General features: G+C 48.5%; 1 protein-coding gene across 1 annotated transcript in view; it reads right to left on the bottom strand.

Annotated features, from left to right (window-relative positions):
- Positions 1 to 20,163, bottom strand: part of LOC135213295 (leucine-rich PPR motif-containing protein, mitochondrial-like) — a 90,939-nt gene that overhangs the window by 11,361 nt on the left and 59,415 nt on the right. Inside the window, exon 13 of the mRNA XM_064247276.1 lies at positions 3,569 to 3,805. Coding sequence (XP_064103346.1) covers positions 3,569 to 3,805 — 237 coding nt within the window. The remainder of the gene's footprint in view (positions 1 to 3,568; positions 3,806 to 20,163) is intronic.

Consider the following 20,163-nt stretch of genomic DNA (forward strand, 5'->3'; position numbering starts at 1 on the left):
AGTGCCCAGGCCTCCACAAATCCCAGGAGCCTGGCACCTACTGGTGCTTGGAGGAGAGAAGCATCACTTTCCCTTTTTAAAGGGACGAAAGGCAGACCTACCTCTCTTCTCAGGAGCCTTCCTTCTTGCGGGAGCTCTGGAGGTCGGTCCACCTCGAAAGGGCTGAACTGATGTACTCGGTCCTTTCTTGTCCGTTGCAGTAGCAGGTTTCTTCTTCCTTGCTGACTGAGTCAGAAGGTCGTGAGTCGCCTTCTCAGTTAATGAACGAGAAATGTCTTTCACCAACTGAGAAGGGAACAAAAAGTCTGACAAAGGAGAGTACAGTAGCGCTGCCCTCTGAGAGTGGGAGACCGCTTTGGTCAAAAAGGCACTATACACTGTCCTCTTTTTAAGAAGACCTGCTCCAAATAAAGAGGAGATCTCAACCGAGCCATCCTGAACCGCTTTGTCTATACAAGACAAAATACACAGAAGGACTTCTGGTTCGAGTCCTTCAGAATCATGGGCTTTCTTGGACATCACCCCAAGGGACCAATCTAAGAAGTTGAAAACTTCCAATACATGAAAGAGTCTCTTGAGGAGATGGTCCAGTTCTGAAATGCCCCTCAGTGGTCTGGTAAAACTACTTTTATAATAATAATAATCTGAAATGCCCAAATAATCTGAAATGCCCCAAGTTATACGGGCAGAGTTCAAACCTTGTCTACGTGAAGCGTCAACTAAGGTCGAAAAGTCCGCTTCTGACGAAGACGGAAGAGAAATGCCCATATTCTTTCCCGTCTGATACCAAATGCCTCTTTTTACCAGCTAGTCTCGCTGGAGGCATGCAGAAGACCGTTCTTACCAACTCCTTCTTTGACTTCATCCATGAGTCTAAAGACTGAAGAGCCCTCTTCATCGAAATGGCGGGCTCCATTCTAAGAAAAGACGAAGACTTCTTCGTCTTTGCACTCGAGAAAAGAGAGCGAGGAGAAGGAGGAGAGGCAGGAGTCAAGTCGTCTCCATACTCCTCTAGAAGCAAGGCTGTCAAAACTTTATAGTTCGACAGTCCTTCTCTTCCCTGATACTCCTCCTCCGAGTTTACTTCTAACTCGGGGTCTAGATGAGTCTCCGCTGACAATTCAGTACGTCTTTCCTCTGGGGGAGACAAACTCCTGATAGGAGAGGGGCTAAGGGAATGATATTCCTTCCTCTTCACTGCTTTAATAGCCTTGGAAGGCGCCAACAGCCTAGGCTTCTCTCCATAAATGGGATGACGCTTCCCGCTTGGATGACGCTTCTCGTCCGCCAAGCGTCCTGGCTAACGCCTCCCGCTTGTCTGGCTGCTGACGTCTGGATGACGCCTCGCGCCTGGAAGACGCTTCGCTCTCAACAGGCGTCCTAACTGGCGCAAATACCTTGGTTGGAGCCTCGCGCTTATAAGCAGCTTTAAATGACGCTTCATGCCTAAAAGACGCCTCACGTCTATCTGGCGTTACATGTCTGCCGTAAGATTCTCCCGATCTCGCTCTCGAAACCGAAGCCTCTGCAATATGTTTGGAAGCTTCACGTCTGCATGACGCCTCTCGCTTTGCAGGGGAGAGAGGACGAGACTTCTTGATTGGAAGAGAAGCGTCCTTCCTACGAGGAGGATCCCTCGCTAACACTCCCACCAAAGAGGCTAGTTGCTCCTGTACTGCCAAGAGGATCTTCCTTGAAGCTTCTCCCACGTCATCTTCAATCGGGGGAGAAGTAGGAAAGTGTTCTTCCACGTCCACGTTAGGTGACGCTGACGCCACCTTCGCCTTCTTAATAGACGAGGGAGCTTCATCTGAAAAACGCTCCGGGCTCGAATCTAATTCAGGTTTTTGTTCTTCAAAGTGTCGTTTTCAGAGGCCTAGATAAATCCGACTCCTTCCACCCTCGTTTAGGTGAGGGAGAGGGAGAGGATGAGAAACACTCACGCAGGACGCTTTTTCTAAAGCGCCCCTGAGCAGCCTGCAACGAAACAGAGCCTGCTGAAGGGACGTCTGACCGTTGGGGATTCCCCACGACCTCCTTAACCCCTTCGCCACTGGCCTGCTACATTGCTGCTAATGCTTGCATACCGCATGAGACCCCCTGTCGACCGCGAGTATCAATCATTACTTGCTCCCACTAAATTTTATGTTATTCATATTTTTCCTTCATATTCTTATGTGAAAACATTGTGTGTATGGATATCAATGAATATTTTTACCCCATTGTCAAAAAATTACAAAAAATTATAGTAAGAAATATCGGAAAAAAAAAAAAAAAGGAATATTTAGTAGAAAAAGTAATTGCAGAAGTAGGAACTGTTATAAAGTAGTAGAAATAGCAGTAAAGTAATAGAAATAAAGTAGCAGAAAAAGTAGTAAAGTAGTAGTAAAATAGTAGTAGTGGTGGAATAGCAGTACTAGTTTTCTTACTGAAACAGTTATTCCTAGGTTTCATACAGAAACAGCATTACCTACATCAATGAATGTTTAGGCAGCTGGTAATAATAATAATAATAATAATAATAATAAAACAGTAATAATTAATAATAATAATAATAATAATATAATAATAATAATAATAAAGAACAGCATCTCGTGACAATACTTATATACATATGGGGCAGTTTTTTTCACCCCCATCATCATAAGCAAGCTGTAAAAAAACCCATCTCGTCACGAGTAACAGGCCTCCATAGAAGTCCTTTCACCTTACGCTTTCCTGCCTTTGAATGAAAGTACTACTCTGCCCGAGCATTCATCCATTCACACAATTTGTCAATTACATAATCACAAAAAAGGAAAAAAAATGAATCACGTAAGCAGGTGAAATCTGGTGTATAAGCAGGAATCCCATTGCCACCCTCCGTGAATCAGGGGGGGGTGGGTCTGGGCGCAAGTCACAAGATGGATCAGTTATGAACCGCCAGCCTTGCATCGACAAGAGGTTCAATGTCTTCAAAACACTCGTTGTCACTGTCAACCTCTAAAAATTATCACTATAATCATCATCTGATAGATTTGGCAGGTACTCAGACCCTGACTCTGAAATTAAACACTATCATCTGACATGATACTGAAAAAAAAAAAAACATAAAATAACTGCAATCAAAAGGGGAAAAAGATTTGGAATTCAAATCTACATGGTTTACGGACAAAATCGTAATCATCCTTCTCAGATAATAGCCTGAGGCGCACTGGTATATGTTGGCCAGTACCCCTCCTAATATCCCATATGAAAATGACGTCACGACGTCCATCGGACGCTCATTGGTTAGAATGAATTGTGGGTGGAGCTACAGCACCTCTCTCGTACACAATACTGTGTCTGGAAACCATCCAAGCTAAAGAAAACGCTTTGCTTTTCGAAGAGGGATGAAAGACGTACACGCGTACGTCCCGGTCTTTTATTACTGTACCGTAAAAGACGTACATGTGTACGTCCCAGTGCTGAAGGGGTTAAGGCTTTCGACTTTCCTTCTCCTCTGGGCATGGGAGCTTGGAAGAGGTCTAGGCCTGGGAGCGTCGCAGGTACGATCAAACGCCCCCTCCACAACACTGGGAGAACTCACTTCACTGTAATGCTCACTTTCACTAGCCTTACCTTGTAAGTCCGCCATTTTGGACTTCATCTGCCGAATTATAGCTTTCAGATCGGCGATTTCCGAGGCCGATTCCGAAAGCAAAGCTTGTGAATTAGACAAATAGGGAGAATCCAAATCATCAGGATTAGAATAAGGATCAATAAAAGGCTCAATAGGCCTTGTACTCACACCTTTCAGACGTCTAACCCTATCCCTCTCTAACTTCTTCAAATAAGAAGTTAAAGTCTTCCATTCTTCTGCATTTAATCCCTCACATTCATGACAAGTATTAGTAGCAGAACACTGAAACCCCCTACATTTACGACATACAGTGTGAGGATCAACCAAAGCTTTCGGTATCTTCACCCTGCAGCCTACATTCACACACATTCTCACACTCACATTTGAATCAGACATACTGAGAAAAATCCAGAAAGCAAGTCCAAAATCAGTCCACAGTAGCGAATGCCAAAAACACGATCCAGATACGTCGCCAAAAAGCCGATAAACGATGATCAAAGGATGAAATAAGAATCTAAGTCAGGAGGTAATAGCAACAATGTTGATACCACCGGCGACACAGAAAATATGATAGAAAACGGGAATGGTTCCTAGTCCTGCCGCCCAGGGCAGGCCGGTAGATCACCTGACCTACCTGTAGCGAGTGGCGCGAAATTTGAATTTCTGTCGGGGACGACGGAGTCTTAGCTATGTATATATCTGACAGGTAAGTTGCTTGTATGAAAACCCAAAGGATTAAAGCTAGGCTTTTGTCGCTTTACAGTATTTATAATACTATAATGTACAGTACAGTACTACTGTACAGTAAATTCTATAGTACTATACTGCATAAATATAATTTTACTTATTGCGCCATTGCCGGATTACGGCGCCGTTTGACTAGTCTAAAATTTCGAAAGGAGGTGTGCGGCGGCCGTAAGCTTTAAAATCGCTTGGCATCGAAAATCACTTAGCGTCAGCGGCCAGGAACGGATCCCCTGCCACTAACCGAGGGCCGCCTGTATCAAAGATACAGTGGTACCTCGACATACAAAATAATCCGTTCCGAGGCGGCCTCCGTATCATGAGCTTTTCGTATCTTGAACTGCATTTTACATGTAAAATGCCTAATCCGTTCCAAGCCCCTACAAAAACACCCCAGTAAATTTTATAATAAAGCTAAACTGACCAATAAACAATGAAATACTACAACAATTTGGACCATTCAATACCTAACTTAATACGTACTAGTACTAATACGTACATACCTGTAAATAAAGTATTAGTGTACATGGTATACAAGAAATACTGTACGTACATACGTAGTAAAATGTGGAACCTCACCTTTCGAGTGAGGCTATCTCCGAAAGTGGCGACAGAGGAGGACAAACGGCAGAAAACTTCTTTTAGTACGTATACTTAACGAAACACATTAAAAATGTCAGGAAACATAAACTAAACTTCACGAAACACATTAACAAAACCGTAACACTTAACTATACAAAAAACTTAAAATGACAATTTGTCGAAAATTGCATTTTTCCTAACTATACAAACCTGAGGTCCTTTACATATAGTCCCTCCTCATGCCACCCCTCACTCTGCGTATTTTGCATGGGCCAAAAGCAAAAGTGATTTGTTTAGCCGCGCGACGATCGGACAAGCAGTTAACTACCATTCTCCCCTTGTTCGAAGCTTACGACCGTTCCAGCTGCCGCTAGCTACTTCCTATTGTTAAAGGACCTCAGGTTTGTATAGTTAGGAAAAATGCAATTTTCGACAAATTGTCATTTGTTCCGATACGTAATACAAACCATCGGTCCTTTAACAATAGGAAGACTCACTTCTTGGTGGGAGGAATCTGAGTCTTTGATGAACAGACTAGTGTTCGTCCATCCCTGGAATGCCTCCCTCGTCGTAAGAGCGAGGGAGGGATCCAAGCCTCTGTCCGATTGATCGGGGTGTGCACCGCAGGATCAATGGTCAGACCTCTGAGCCGAGTACTAAGAGAGAGGCAAGCGTATCTCTTCGTACCAGCATTGTAAGAACTTTTTCCTGTACATGAGCAAATATAAAGTAATGGGTTTGTCTCATGTAGGCATCCACTTTCTCCCCCTTGTTGGAGAAAGTGGTGGATATACACTCCTATCTCTAGTTAAAGAGATAGGATGGAGCTCGGCTGAATAGCTTACCTGCATCTGACTCCCTTCCAGCGTGGTAACGACCGTATCCCTCTGCCCACAGGTAGAGGTAGAGAAAGATGGTGAAGAGAAGCCAGTCACTCTCTCATTCGCACATTCATTCTCCCAGTCATACCGGGAATCGATGCTGTTCTGCCTGCTCGGGTGCTGGGTAAGCTTACACAACGTGTTGAGCAGCCACCACAGGTCCAAGGAAAAAGTATCCAAGGGACTTGTGGGCAATATCCCGAAGGTAGAAGGACGTGAAGGTGGTCTGGTTGGCCCAGACACCTGCCTTCAGGACCTGCGCCACGGAGAAGTTCTTACGGAACGCTAAGGAGGCGTCCGATACCTCTGGACTTCGTGGAGATCTCGGTCGGAGCGTACGGATGTCGTCGCTACCATCAGCCTCGTACGCTCTCCTGATCACCTCACGCAGCCAGAAAGAAAGCGTGTTCTTGGAAAAACTTCTTTCTTGGTAACCCCAGTGCTAACGAAGAGGGCGTCGACACTCAGGCCTGACGGTGTCGAGTTCTCTTCAGATAGCGCCGTAGCGCCCTCACAGGACAAAGCAGCATCTCATCCGCATCATATCGGTGAAGTCCAGAAGGGAGGGGATCGTGAAAGACTCGAAACCTGTCGTCAGGGATCGACGGATTTTCTGAGTCTTGGCTGGCTACGAAGTTCGGGGCGTCACAGATCCCCAGCCTCTGGTGTGTTTAACAATCATAAGACAGACATGTAGTTCCCCTACTCCTCTTCGCCGATGCCAGGGCCAGCAAGAAGAGGGTCTTGAGGGTCAGATCCCTGTCTGACGACTCTCGGAGTGGCTCGAAGGGTCTTCGAGTCAAATTCCTAAGGACGAGAGTCACATCCCACGCAGGGGCCTTGAGTTCCCTGGGTGGGCAAGACCTTTTTCGAAGCTCCTCATTAGCAAGGAGATCTCGAACGAATTCGAGATGTCCAGTCCCCTCAGTTTAGGACGAGAGCCAGGGCGGCTCTATATCCTTTAACTGTGGGTACTGAGAGGAGCTTCTCTCGGCGGCGAAGAAACACGAGGAAATCCGCTACCTGCTGAAGAGTGGCTCTGAGAGGAGACAGACCCTGTCTACGACACCAACCACAGAAGACGGCCCACTTCCCCTGGTACACAGCTGCAGAGGACTGTCGGACGTGTCCAGCCATCTCTGTTGCTGCGCTACGAGAAAAGCCTCTCGTTCGCAAGAGATGGTGGATAACCGCCAGCCGTGAAGTGAAGGGACTGGGACTGCTTGGTGGTACCGTTCTACGTGTGGCTGGGCTAGAAGGTTGTGCCAACTGGGTAGCTCTCTCGGTGCGTCCGCAAGAAGAGCCAGCAGGTCCGGATACCAAACGGCTTGAGGCCGTTTGGGAGCCACCAGGATCATTCTGAGATTGGGAGTGACCAGCGCTCGACTGATCACTTTCCGAATCAGACAGAAGGGAGGAAAGGCGGTAGGCGAAGAGGTTGTCCCAGGGGTGTTGGAGAGCGTCCTCTGCAGCTGCCCATGGGTCCGGCACGGCTGAAAAGAAAACCTGAAGTTTTCTGTTGTGCCGGAGTGGCGAACAGGTCTACGACCGGTCGCCCCCACAGGTGAAGGAGCCTTTCCGCCACGTCTTGGTGTAGAGACCATTCGGTCCCTATCACCTGATCCCGATGGCTGAGCTTGTCTGCTACTACATTCCTCTTTGCCTGGAATGTAGCGTGCTGACAGCTCTATCGAGTGAGCCGTGGCCCACTCGTGCACCTGCACCGTCAACTGATGGGAGCGGAAGAGACACTAGCCCCCCCTGCTTGTTGACATATGCCACTACTGTGTTGTCGCACATCAAACACCACTGAGTGTCCCACAAGCGGTCCTGAAACTCTCGGAGAGTCCTTAGAGCGTTTTTGAACGCCGCCTTGAGTTCCAGGACATTGATGTGAAGGTGCTTTTCGTGATGGTCCCACACACCTGCAGTTCAGCAACTCCTCCAGGTGTGCGCCCCATCCCTCGGTCGATGCATCTGAGAACAGAAGCATCTCCGGGGGGGGAGTGCGTTATGGGCACTCCTCTTAAGAGGTTCTTGTCGTCGAGCCACCAGGCTAGGTCCTGCCTCACCTTGTCCGTGAGAGCCACGGGAAAGTAAGGAGGATCCTTGGCCTGAGACCAACTCTCCTTAGCCTCCACTGGAGAGACCGCAGGTGAAGACGCCCGTGAGGGACTAACTTCTCGAGTGACGACAGATGGCCGATCACGACTTGCCATTGCTGTGCTGCCTGTTCCTGCCGAGACAGGAACCGGCCGGCTGCCTCCCTGAATTTGCTGATACGCAGGTCTGCGGGGAAAGACCTGCCCTGCTACCGTGTCTATCAGCATACCCAGGTAACTTCATCTTCTGCTTGGGTCGAGATCGGAACTTCTCGTAGTTTATCACGATCCCCAGATCGCGACAAAACTTGAGGTAGTCGATCTCTGCTGTAGCAACTGCGAGCGGGAGCTCGCCAGGACTAGCCAATCGTCGAGATACCTCAGAAGACGTATCCCGTGCGAATGGGCCCAAGCTGACACCAGAGTGAACACTCAGCGTGAACACCTGTGGGGCGGTTGAGAGACCGAAACAAAGTGCCCTGAATTGGTACACCGTCCCGTCGAAGATGAAGCGGAGGTACTTTCTGGAGGACTGATGGATGGGTATTTGAAAATACGCGTCCTTCAAGTCCACTGAAAGCCATGAAATCGTTCCCCCTGATTGAGTCGAGCACCGAGCGTGCCGACTCCATCGTGAACCGCGTCGTGCGAACGAAGCGGTTCAGGGGAGAGAGTCTATCACCGGACGCCAGCCCCCCGATGCCTTCTCCACTAGGAAGAGGCGGCTGTAAAAGCCTGGTGACTGGTCCTCCACGATCTCTACAGCTCGTTTCGCCAGCATGGTCTTGATCTCCTGTCGAAGAGCGTTGTCCTTTGCTGATCCCCGGACATAGGTCTGTAGATGGACCGGTTTGGAGATGAGGGGGGAGCCGAGACACGAAGGGTAGTAGATATCCCTCCCGAAGCACGTCTACTATCCAGTTCTCGGCGCCGTAGCGCTGCCAAGTCGCCCAATGGCTCGCCAGGCACCCCCCCACTCCGGCAGCAGGTGAGGGGGAACGCCGTCCCTAGCGTTTCCCTCCTCGTTTCGACTTCTTCCCACCACCTCCTCGGGAAAGGAGGGTTGGGAGGAGGGTACTGATTACGGCCTCCTCTAGCAGACGTCGAAACAGCAGGAGTCTTCACACGGGGCTTGGACGGTGCAACCGTCTTCGCCGCCGTGGAAGCGCTAGCCAGCTCCTTTGGCTTGGCCGCAGTCGCTCGAGATTGCCCAGTAACCTTCGAGACTGCCTGGTGAACTAAGCGGTCACTGTCATCAGTGCGCCGCCTTTCCACCGCAGCGTCCACCATCTCTCCAGGAAAGAGAGCTGGGGAACTCCTAATGGGTCCATTGCGAAGCCCGAGTGCCGCCTCACGCCCGGCCCCCTTGGTCACTCGGGTAAGGACTGCGTCCCTACGTCGAAGAACCAAGTTGGCCCACAGGTTAGCAGTCTGATGGGCGAGGTAAGAGATCGCTCTTCCTCCAGACTGGCACAGTCTCCTGAAAGAAGCGTCGTCTTCGAGAGCAGAACTCCCGTAGCCGGCCGCTACTTTGATATTGTGAGGGACCACAAATCCAACCAAGAGACTGCCTGGAACGCTGCCATAGCGGTAGATTCCAGGGCAAGTGCCTCCTGCTGCGAGAAGAGAGGTTTCTCCGACAGGAGCTGCTGCAGGGACACACCTGGAGTCAGCCTCGCTAACTCCGGGTTAACCTGTTTAGGCAGTATCGGGTCTTCCGAAGGCACGTAGAATCGCCTCTGACGCTGTAGAGGGGGAGGAAGCAGCTTAGAAGACCGTCCGGATTTCAGCGAATCCTCCCGTCCTGAGACGAGATTCTCAACTTGATCCAGGACTGAGTCTGCAAGCTCTGATCGCGGTAACCCCACCATCATTTTGGGTTCCCTCTGGGACCCCAAAATGATTCGAGCAGGGACGTGGGTGGGCTCTGCCGGTCGTGGTAGCGGCGATCCTTCCGCAAGGTCATTATGCTGACGAATCAGCTTAATGACCTCTGCAAAGTTCCTCTGTATCCGGGAGGTTACTGAGTCTTGTTGGGGGGTAGGACCGTCAGTCCCTACCAGCAAGAAACAGTGTCCAGGGATACTCCTCCTTCAGAAGGACTGAACAGCGGCAGGACCCCTGACGGTCACCTCCAATACTGCGCGATGTTTTCTAAATCGGTTCCTAGACCGTGCCTGAGGCCATACGGCGTATAGCGGGGTCACAGCCGCGCACCCTCGTGATCACTCCTCGGTTACATCGCTCCTCCCGGTATAGCCCGAGAGGTTGAAGGTTACGGGTTGAGAGGCAGACCTGACGCTCCCCCCTCGGCTCGCTGGCAGAGTACCAGCGTGCGTGGAGGGCTGCTGCTGATCGTCAACCGTCTCTCCTCCTCTCTCAGGGGCGACCCACGAGCAGCAGGCCTAGCCTGCGCTCGACTGGGGCGAGGGCTCGGCTGAGAACGTCGAGGCTGATCTTTAGCGTCAGGCGAGCGGTTTGCTGGGTCACCGTCTACGCCCGGTCCTAATGAGGAGCGGCGGCGCTCACGGTTGACCTGCTAGGCTCTATTGTCGCAGGCGAAGTATATCCGGGCCAGAGTCATCTTGGCGCGTCGAAGCCGCTGGTACCAGCCGGGCTCTGGTACAGCACGGCCGGGGGCCACCTTCCTCGCCTCAATCCGTGGATGTGTCAGCGACCGTCACGGCAAGCCGAGCAGCAGTGGTCGTGCAGAGAGTCCAACTGGCTGGCGAGAGTCGTGCAGCAACGGAATATCGCCAGTCTTCTGCTCCGCGCGCGTCTTGACGGCTCGAGCGAGCTTCGGACGTCAAGCATTTTGGTCTGGACGGTCTCCCGGGGGAAGACCGTCAATCGGTACTTCTCGCGGAACGAGAAGCGGTCGAGACGGAACCTGGTTTAGCGGCCAGAACCGCTAACACCAGGTGAGGAGTACCAGCCGAGCTGTGGTACACATCTGGTCCCCGATCGTCTTCTTTCTTTGCAGAGGAAGGAGCAGGCCTCGTTCCTCGAAGGAAACAGGGGCCCAGCAGAAGAGATCCCCACTGCCTTGAGCGGAGACGGGCCCTTAGAAGATCCCAAGGAGTCTTCTTAGTGGGGGAGGAGGCAGCCTTCTTCTTCTTCGGTGTTTAGCATTAGAAGTCGAAGGGGAAGAGGAGGGGGCAGCAGCGACGGAGAAGACGACGACGACACCTTCCTCTTCTTCCTTTCTTCTCGCCAGGCTCGGAGGACAGACGTCAGGTCTTCCCATCCAGGAGGGATGCCGGGGCAGTTGCCGGACGCAACAGGGCCCGACTGCACCTGTACGGAAAGACTTTGAGACTGTGACAGCACCACCAACAGCAGAACAACAGGAACAGGTCAGGAACAGCAGGAACAGAGGGAACAGCATAGACATTTATCTGAAAGGGAAGGAGCCGAAGCAGCAGGGACAGCAACAGGTAGGAACGGCAAGGCAGGTACCGCAGGAGAAGCCAGGCGTCCTGTCGGCAAGCTACCGTCATTTCGGCACTGGCGGCAGGTCCAGGGGGGTACTCTTGGGGACAGCGGAAAGTCCGGGGCGGCAACACAAAGAAACCCAGGTGGCGGTTAGGCACGTCATCTTTGGTAACGGCAGTAATCGGTTTGTGTATTTGCAGCCGTGGGTGTCACCGTCATACATGTGGTGTAATCCCACAAGTGCGTGGAATTCATAAGCTGGTGAGATTATTGTGGGTAGTGGTATTGTTGTGTTACCGTACCATGAGTTGACCCACTGCCGACCCGCCAACCGCTGAACAACACCTGTAATACGGCGCACTCCAAGCGACTCCCACACCTCCCCAGGTCGTCCTTCGCTGATGGCCACACCTGCGACGCAAACCGATCGGGTTAGCCAGAGGGGTTTCCCGCGCCTGGGGGGAGAAAGAACCCCACCCAGAGCGACGGAAGACCCCGAATACAAACTGGGGACGTCCGGGTAGCGGGCGCCCTACGCCACGCACTCGAAGGATCGAGAGAGGAGAAGGACTCCGCTATAACCCAAAAAACCCGCAGGGGAAGTAGCAAAACGTGGGGGCTGGCCGCGGGGTGGCAGGAAAGAAGACGAAGTGTCCGTTACCAAGGAGTCCCTGGACTCCCGATGACGTCTTTGGCGGCCCCTAAGTCTCTTCCTGCCCTCGTAACAGCACCACACTGCGCCTCGGACCAATTCATACATGTTACACATGGCCTCGGTCGGAGAGCAATTCTCGCCCCCGACACGCAGTAAAACCCTCGTGTGGATCCACATCCACAAATGATCTGAATCCGCCGCATTTACGGCCCCTCCGCCCGTGAACACACACTACGGGCGGACGGGGTGGCGCGGCGAAATCTCCAAGTCTTGATACCACTCATTATTCAATGAAAAAAGAAATGTAAATGTACTTACAAGCATACACTCTCAAAACACACTAGGAAAAAAAGAGGGCTTTGATACTCAAAGCAAACGACAAAGCGGGCAGAGCGATGACGAGCACGTCCTATCTCACACTGGCCGAAAGCAAAAGTGTTTGTTACCTCCCAGTCATCGCGCGGGCGCGCGACGATTTCTGACAAGCAGTAACTTACCGTTCTCCCCTTGTTCGGAGCTTACGACCGTTCCAGCTGCCGCTAGCTACTTCCTATTGTTAAAGGACTGATGGTTTGTATTACGTATCGGAAACAAATTAATTTTTTTTTTTTTTTACCATTTTTTGTTTTACTTTTTTATACTTCACGTTTGTTTACAAAATTTCAATATTCACTTTCACATTGGATCTTCCTTTTGCTTATTCCTACTAAAGGCTCTTTAAAAAAATAACTATCCAAGGGAAGATTGCTTCTGGCCTACTTTTCAAGAACGTTCCTGAAAACGGCTCAAGGCATACGTCATCGAACTGCGCAAGGTACAACCTGTGTAAGATTTCGGGGTGTCTTTTCTGTACAAATGATTGCACCTTATGAAAAGCAGCTAGAGATCCTTAATTTCTGCCGTTGTTATAGGGTCGTCCCCTCCTCCTCCTCGCTGCTGCTAGAGAACTCTTCTTGAACAACGTTATGTTGCATGGACTCCAACTCCTTCAGGTCATCGTCGTAAGTCCTCGTGGTGCTCCCGAGAACTGTGCATTGATGTGTCCTCGTCGCGACCAAGCCCCCATGGATTGCCCGAGTGCAACGATTCGTCAAGATCTGGTTGGAAAAACAGTTTCAGGATTCGTCAAATGTTCCTGAATCTGCAGCACCCGCCTTCGCCCACATCGAATTGCCTCGAAGTCTCAGGGCGGGGGATACGGCATTAGGCCAGAGTTTCTCCCCAAAGAATTTCAAGGTTTCGCCTCGAAAACTCTGCCAAGCTCGAGCGATGAGTCGGATGCAGATCACAACATCGTAATTGCTCCTTCCAAAATTCACGCAAGGTGAGTGTGGTAATCAGGGATGTCGAAACATCTCTTGAAAAGTATGGTTCGTATACAGCTTCTTGAAGTTTGATATCACTTGCTGGTCTATGGCTGGAGGAGAGGGGTGGTGTTATAGGCGGAAGATAAAGAACTTGAATAAACGAATACTCGTAAGAATCTTCCTCAAGGCCAGGAGGTGAACAGGGGCATTGTCCAACAACAGCGAGAAATTTCAGAGGGAGGCGCTTGCTCTCCCAAGAATTTCTTCCCTGTCAGGCCGAAACCAAGAATTTTTACCCACTCATTGAACAAAAAGATCTAGTTACCCAGGCTTTCGCAGTAGACCTCCACATCACTGGAACTTGCCTTTAGAACTTTGAAAGGCCGAAAGAGTCTCCGAATGTAGCACAAGTAGGGGCTTCACCTTGCATCCCACTGGCGTTGAACAAAAGGCGAGCGTAAGGCCTGTCTTTCATAGGCTTATGCCGGTGTAGCTTCTTCTCTTCTGCGTGATGTACGTCGACGAGGCATTTTTTTCCAAAAGGGCCAGTCTCATCCACAGTTGGAAAACTTGCTTGAGACTGTAGCCTTCCCTGATTGTTCATTCTCGCTCAAAAATCTTACTAAAGGCTTTGGCCACTTTGTGGTCCGAGCTGGCCAGGCCGTCCCCATGCCGCAACACCGAATAAGAGGCCAGTCATTTCCGGAATTTCAAAACCACCCATGAGAAGCCTTTTGCCTTGAACTCTGGGCGTTGGCGTCGTGTTCCCTTTCCTCCTCGTCTTTTGGCTCCCCCCTGGGCAAATCAAATTGCCGAACGAAAATGGCGCTCGCTTTTTGGCAAATTGCCTGTCTCAGTTATCGTATTGCCAGGATTCTTCTGTCTTTTATCCAGACAAGTAAGAGGCCTTTCCATCTCATCGTGCATGTGGCTCCTCTTGATGACTAAAGTCACGCCCATTGGAAGGTGTAGCGTGCTTTGATGGCATCCTTCTGGCTTAAGGATGGTGCCTATGTCGCCGGATTTTGGCCTGCTCCTGTGATCACACCTCAATGCATGCCAGCTTCTACTTTTTTAATTCATCTCCATCTTTGTCTTCCAAAGAAAGATCCTCTCTTTCCTACTTCAACTTTCTTGGGACCCATGACTACTTATATACTGTGCGTATTAATTATTTGTAGTATGTATACATTGTAGTAAAGTTCTCACACAAACGCTTAAAGTAGTAAGTACTACAAACGAAATCACTAACGAATTTACGTTAAACAAACGAAATCGTAATTAAAACGAACCGAACGTATTCCGCGTGCTTACGAAACGATTGATGCTGCCAAGTGGCCGGAAAAAGCACGCCGCTACGTTAAGAGGCATGATGGGATCAGGGAGGAGATGCTGATCCTAGGAGAGGCAGTGATGTATGCGGTGACTAGCATTCAGGACCCAATGCGAGAGCGGGAGGATGGTGCGAGTTATACTCATTTTGGCCGCACCCGAGGTTTAAATTTGTGATCGGTGGTACGGGCGATCTCGGGATTTCTTTACAGCAAACAACCTTTCGTATCCTGAACTATTTTTTGTATGTAGAGAAAAAAAAAATTTGTGTAATGTGCTTTGTATCTCGAGTTTTGTTGTAAAGCTTAGCCTTTCGTATGTAAAAGGTACCACTGTACATAAAACATTGTCAAAATACAATTTTTCAAATTATCTTCAAATACCAATAATAAAATTCTTAAAAATACCAAGGTAGCTTGAGCCCATGAAGGGGCAAAATCCCCTTAGGATACTTATAACACAAAACGACGACAAAGCAAAGGGAAAAAGGCAAATCTACTGCAAGTGTATGTCCCATGGAAATCCATGGAATTCTTGGCGGTGAATAAAAAGAATAAAAAATCTGGGTTCTTACCAAAAGATGAAATCTCCCAGGTAGTTGAAGAGAAAGGACTGGTGCGTCACAGTGTTTTCAAGCCTGGTCAGAGACCCACATCCACATCGTTATATGCACGAGTTGCCAGAGCCACGACTCCTTGCCTTACAATCTTTAAGTTGTTTTTAACCAGTTTTTCCAGCTGGCACTAGAAGATTATCCTATTGTTAAGATGAAGGTTGTTCCATGTAATGAACAAAAAGTAAATTAGACACTGAAAAGAATACGCTTATTAATACACTACTGTTACTCTCACTGTTCAGTTCATTACAATCAGGATTATGACTTTAATTTCCATGAAAACAGTTAGCCAAGAGAAGAGTATGAAAATAACATTATGGTATCATGAGAATAATGCTGCACAAGATTCACAAAGGAAGAAAGGGCAAGTAAACATGATATTGGTAAGATACAATAAAGTTTTGTACATACATACAATGGCAGATCTTAGACTTAGCTTAGGACTAGGTCGTCCCGACAGAATTTCAAAGAATCGCGGAGCACACGCGACAGGTTAGGTCAGGTGAATCCACCTTTCCGCCGCTGGTTGGCGGTGGTACTGGAACTATTCCCGTTTTTAAGCCTAATTGTTCTTCCACCTGTCTCTGACGGAGGCTGGGTGGGCCATTAATCGTATATATCTGACAGGTACAGTATGTACAAAACTTTATTGTATCTTAACATATCATGTTTTGTACAAGTAACTACCCAGCAGATATATACTTAGGGATTGGAACCCTTGGTGGCGGGCAAGAGACAGTTAAAACTACAAATAATACTTAAACTAAATACATTAAAAAAACAGGAAAAAACAACATATGTTCTTGGAGAACAAATCCATAGTTCCTACCTTATTGGGCTGAAGACTCCTGACTACGTCGATGAGTCTGCTTGCCTCAAGAGTTTCAACGAGAATGAACCTATGGGTGAATAACTCCTTTGATCGTGTCCATGGGGGTTAGCCCGCTTACGCGACAGAGCTATACTGGATCGTAACAATGGGGCTGACCTACTTACAGGTTAGAGCCTTGACCTTTGTCATATTTCAAATGGAGAATTCGCCCTCTTACTGACAGAGTTAAGTTATTAAACAAATCACAAAGAGCCACTCTGAAGCCAATCCCGATTCACCGGACCATGTTAGTCTTGTTACAATCTATGAATGTAAAGAGGGTCCCTATCCATCTGGACAATTAACCAATAAAAACAAAACCACCAATAAACAGTAATTTTAAGCCTAAATAAATAGGAAGGATTAGCCTTCAGCCCCTTCTCCCAGCACTGAATTCGCCAACAACAAAAACAACGCTCCCCAGAGCAAAAGCACTTTTCGTAAGAAATTTTAATCTCTTAGGTTAATTCGAGGCGAAACACCGAATACTATCTCAAAATGTCGAATCTATAAGAGTCTGAAGCGACCATGTTTTTGTGTGAAATTGCCATAGACGTTAGCTAGGCTACACTTCATGAGCTTCACTTGAGAACCTTGAAATGCTCTTCTTCGCATCTAAGGTGAGCTTCCCTTATTACATCTTCTTATGAAGAATTGTAAGGGCCCTCTTCTTAGAAATCGCTCCTTTTCGCGATCTCATTATCAGAGCACCAAATGACCTCTTCTTACCTTTCAGCAAAACTCTTCTTCTCCAGATATAGAACTTGAGTGCCCTGAACTGGACACAAAGTCCTTCTAGTTCTTCCCTGTAATGAAATATTCCTTTTATCTCAAAACTCTTGGACCAAGGCTTTGAGGGAGTTTTATTTTGCGCTAGAAAAAAGGTTTAAAGGTAGCAAATCGCTGAATCCTTCTTAAACCCCATTTACATCCAAAGCTTGAACTCGCTAACTCTCTTCGGCCTGTTGTTAACGCAAAAAGGAATAAAGACTTTCTTGTTAAGTCTCTGTCTAAACGAAGCTGCTGAGACGTACAAATTTTTCCGACATTAGGAACTTGAGGACACGTCCATAGTTCCAGCTAGGCTTCTGGATTACATCTGTTCTTTCGTGCGGTCTCAAAATGACCTTATAGGTCATGAAGATCTTGTATTGTTAGCAGAATCTCTTCCTCTATGTCGAAAAAACTGAGGCCAGCATACTTCGGAACCCTTCACTGTGAACCTGCCAGGTTACAGTTCTTTCTTAAATATAGGAGAAAATAGCGATTTTCAGCTAAGAGTTACGAGGAGGATATCTTCTTTTCCTTACACCATCTTCTAAAAACTCCCACTTTGACTGATATACTTTAGAAGTGGATGACTCTTCTGGCTCTTGCAATAGCCTTCGCCACTTTCTCAGTGAAAAGCCCCTTGCTTGACAAGTCCTTCGACAGTCTGAAGGCGGTCACGACCCCTTAGAGCGGGGAGGTTTTAGTGAAACCTGTCGAAGGGGGGTTGTTTGGAGAAGATCGTCCTTAGTGGAAGCGCTCTTGGAAAATCCACTAACCCACTCCAGCACCTCTGTGAACCAAATCGAGAGCCGGCAAGAAGGGAGCGGAATGAGGGCGTCATTCTTGTTTCTTCGAGCAAGAGAACTCCTCAATACTTCTCCTACTATCTTGAAAGGAGGGAAGGCGTATGCGTCCCAAGCCCGTCCAATCTAGCAGAAAAGCTGTCTACTGTACCTGCTTGACGGACCGAGATCTGGGCGGGAAGCAAAGGTCTAATCTGTGATTCGTGTTGGTAGCGAAAACAGGTCTATTATTGGGCCTTCCCCACAGATGCCAACAGTTGTGGCAAAAAAAAAAATCTGAGGATGAGAGTCCATTCCGTTGGGTAGGGACTTGTTTCTTTTCTGCTTAACAGATCTGCCCGGACATTTTTCTCCTCCCTGCACAAACCTGGTGAGGAGAGAGAACTTCTTTCCTGTGACCAAATCAGGCAGATACCTTTGCTGATTAGTACAGGGAAAAGGAATGCGTCCCCCCTTGTTTCTTTATATAAAGCGAGGGCGTTGTGTTGTCCGAGTGAATCTGAATCCCAGACCTGAGACATGTTCCTCGAAATTAACAAAGCTAGATGAATGGCTGGGACTCTTTCTTGTTTACTGTGCCAGGACCACTTGTTCTCATTTCCCAAAATTGCCTGCACCTCTTGCGAACCTAGGGTCGCTCCCCCACCCCCTGAATCTGAGGCGTCGCAAACACCGTTAGCCGAGGGGGTTCTGTAATGCGAAGGGAGATTCCTTTGCTTAGTTTACTGTGGAATTAACCACCAAACGGGATATTCGCCTTGATCCGTTTCGAGATGGGAAAAGATCCTCCCAGATTGTTGGACTTCCAATCCCACTCTCTCCTTCAGATAAAATTGAAGGGGTCGTAGGGAAAGTCTTCCTAAAGGAAACGAACTGTTCATCGAGGATATGTAGGGTCCCCAGCAGCTTAATCCATTCCCTCGCGGACAATGTTTCTTTCCTTAAGAAGGACTGACACCTTTTCTAAGCGCGTCGTTCTCTCCTTTCCTGCGAAGGATACGCTAGAATAATCCCGAGAATCCATCTGATCCCCAGATAGACAATACTTTGCTGGGGAGTCAGCATGGATTTTTCGTGATTTATAAAAGTCCTAAGGACTTGTCAACTTAGAGAACTAAAGGTCCTCCAGACATTTTTTCTACGATTGGGCTTTATTAGCCAATCGTCCAGATATAACGAGTCCTGATCCCTTCCATATGTAGCCAAATAAAGATACATCTTCATGATGTCCGTAAATACTTGAGGGGCAGTCGAAAGTCCGAAGCACATCAGCTCGGAACTGGAAACACTTCCCTTGGAACATGAACCTAGAAACTTCCTTGCTGCCGATGATGGCACATGAAATACGCATCCTGAAGGTCCAGGACACCATTCAGTCCCCTGGACGAAGAGCAGAAGAACCTAGCAGGAAGACGTCTCCATTGAAAATTCTTCTTCAAGACAAAGAAATTCAGGGGCACTGACGTCTAGAATGGTCTCCATCCGCCCCGAGCTTTCGGTACCAAGAATAGCGATTGTAGAATTCCTGGAGACTGGAGAATCTTGAACCATTTCTACCGCTTCTTGCGAAAATCATCTGTTCCACTGCCTTGCAACATAGCAATGTTTCGGGACGGATCCGAGTATCTTGCGGTTTCAATTCCTTGGAGTTGACGTCAAGGGAGGATTTTCCCTGAAGGGGATGCAAGTATCTTTAAGGATAGAGAGAGGGACAGGAGTCGCCTCTTCTGCGCCCAGGACTTGGCAAGTGGAGTAGCTGGCGCCCACTACTTTCGTTTGGAGGACTTCCTGTCATCTAGACTTCACGAAGGGACCTTCTAGATGGTCTACTCTTTCTCTCTGGTCTTTTACCTCTAAGAGGGGCTCTAGAAGAGGGAGGGGCCCCTCGAAAGGGCTGAACAAAAGAGGGTCTCTCTTTCTTCTCTATATGGCACTGCCGCCTTAAACTCTTGCGAGGCGTGAGGAGATCTTGAAGTTGGCCTTCTCCGTAAGGATTTTCGAAACCTCTCTAACGTTCTCTTGTGGAAAAAGGTGCGGGGATAAAGGAGTCAAAAAGAAAGAGATGTCCTTTGCAAGGGTGATACTGCTCTTGCTAAGAAAGAGCTAAAGACAGATCTCTTCTTCAAAACTCCCGTCCCAAAAAGAGAGGCAACTTCCACAGAACCGTCCCATGACCCGCTCTGTCCCAGGCCAAGGCCAGGACGCTCGAACAGTCCTCCATGGAAACAAAGTCAGTGTCCTGAGCTCTCTTCCCTATGCTCCTAAAGCCCAGTCCATAAAGTTGAAGACATTCTAGGGTTTTAAAGAGGCCCTTTAAAAGGTGGTCCAGCCACACATGCCCCAAGTCGCCTTAGCGGGACAAGAACGACTTCCTCCAGCAGAGTACACTAAGGAAGCAAAATCCGCATCCGAGGAGAAGGCAGAACTAACCCATCGGCTCTTTGGTCTCGTACCACCTCCTTG

The sequence above is a fragment of the Macrobrachium nipponense genome, chromosome 42 (genome assembly GCF_015104395.2).
Source record: "Macrobrachium nipponense isolate FS-2020 chromosome 42, ASM1510439v2, whole genome shotgun sequence".
In the NCBI taxonomy this organism is placed as follows: domain Eukaryota; kingdom Metazoa; phylum Arthropoda; class Malacostraca; order Decapoda; family Palaemonidae; genus Macrobrachium; species Macrobrachium nipponense.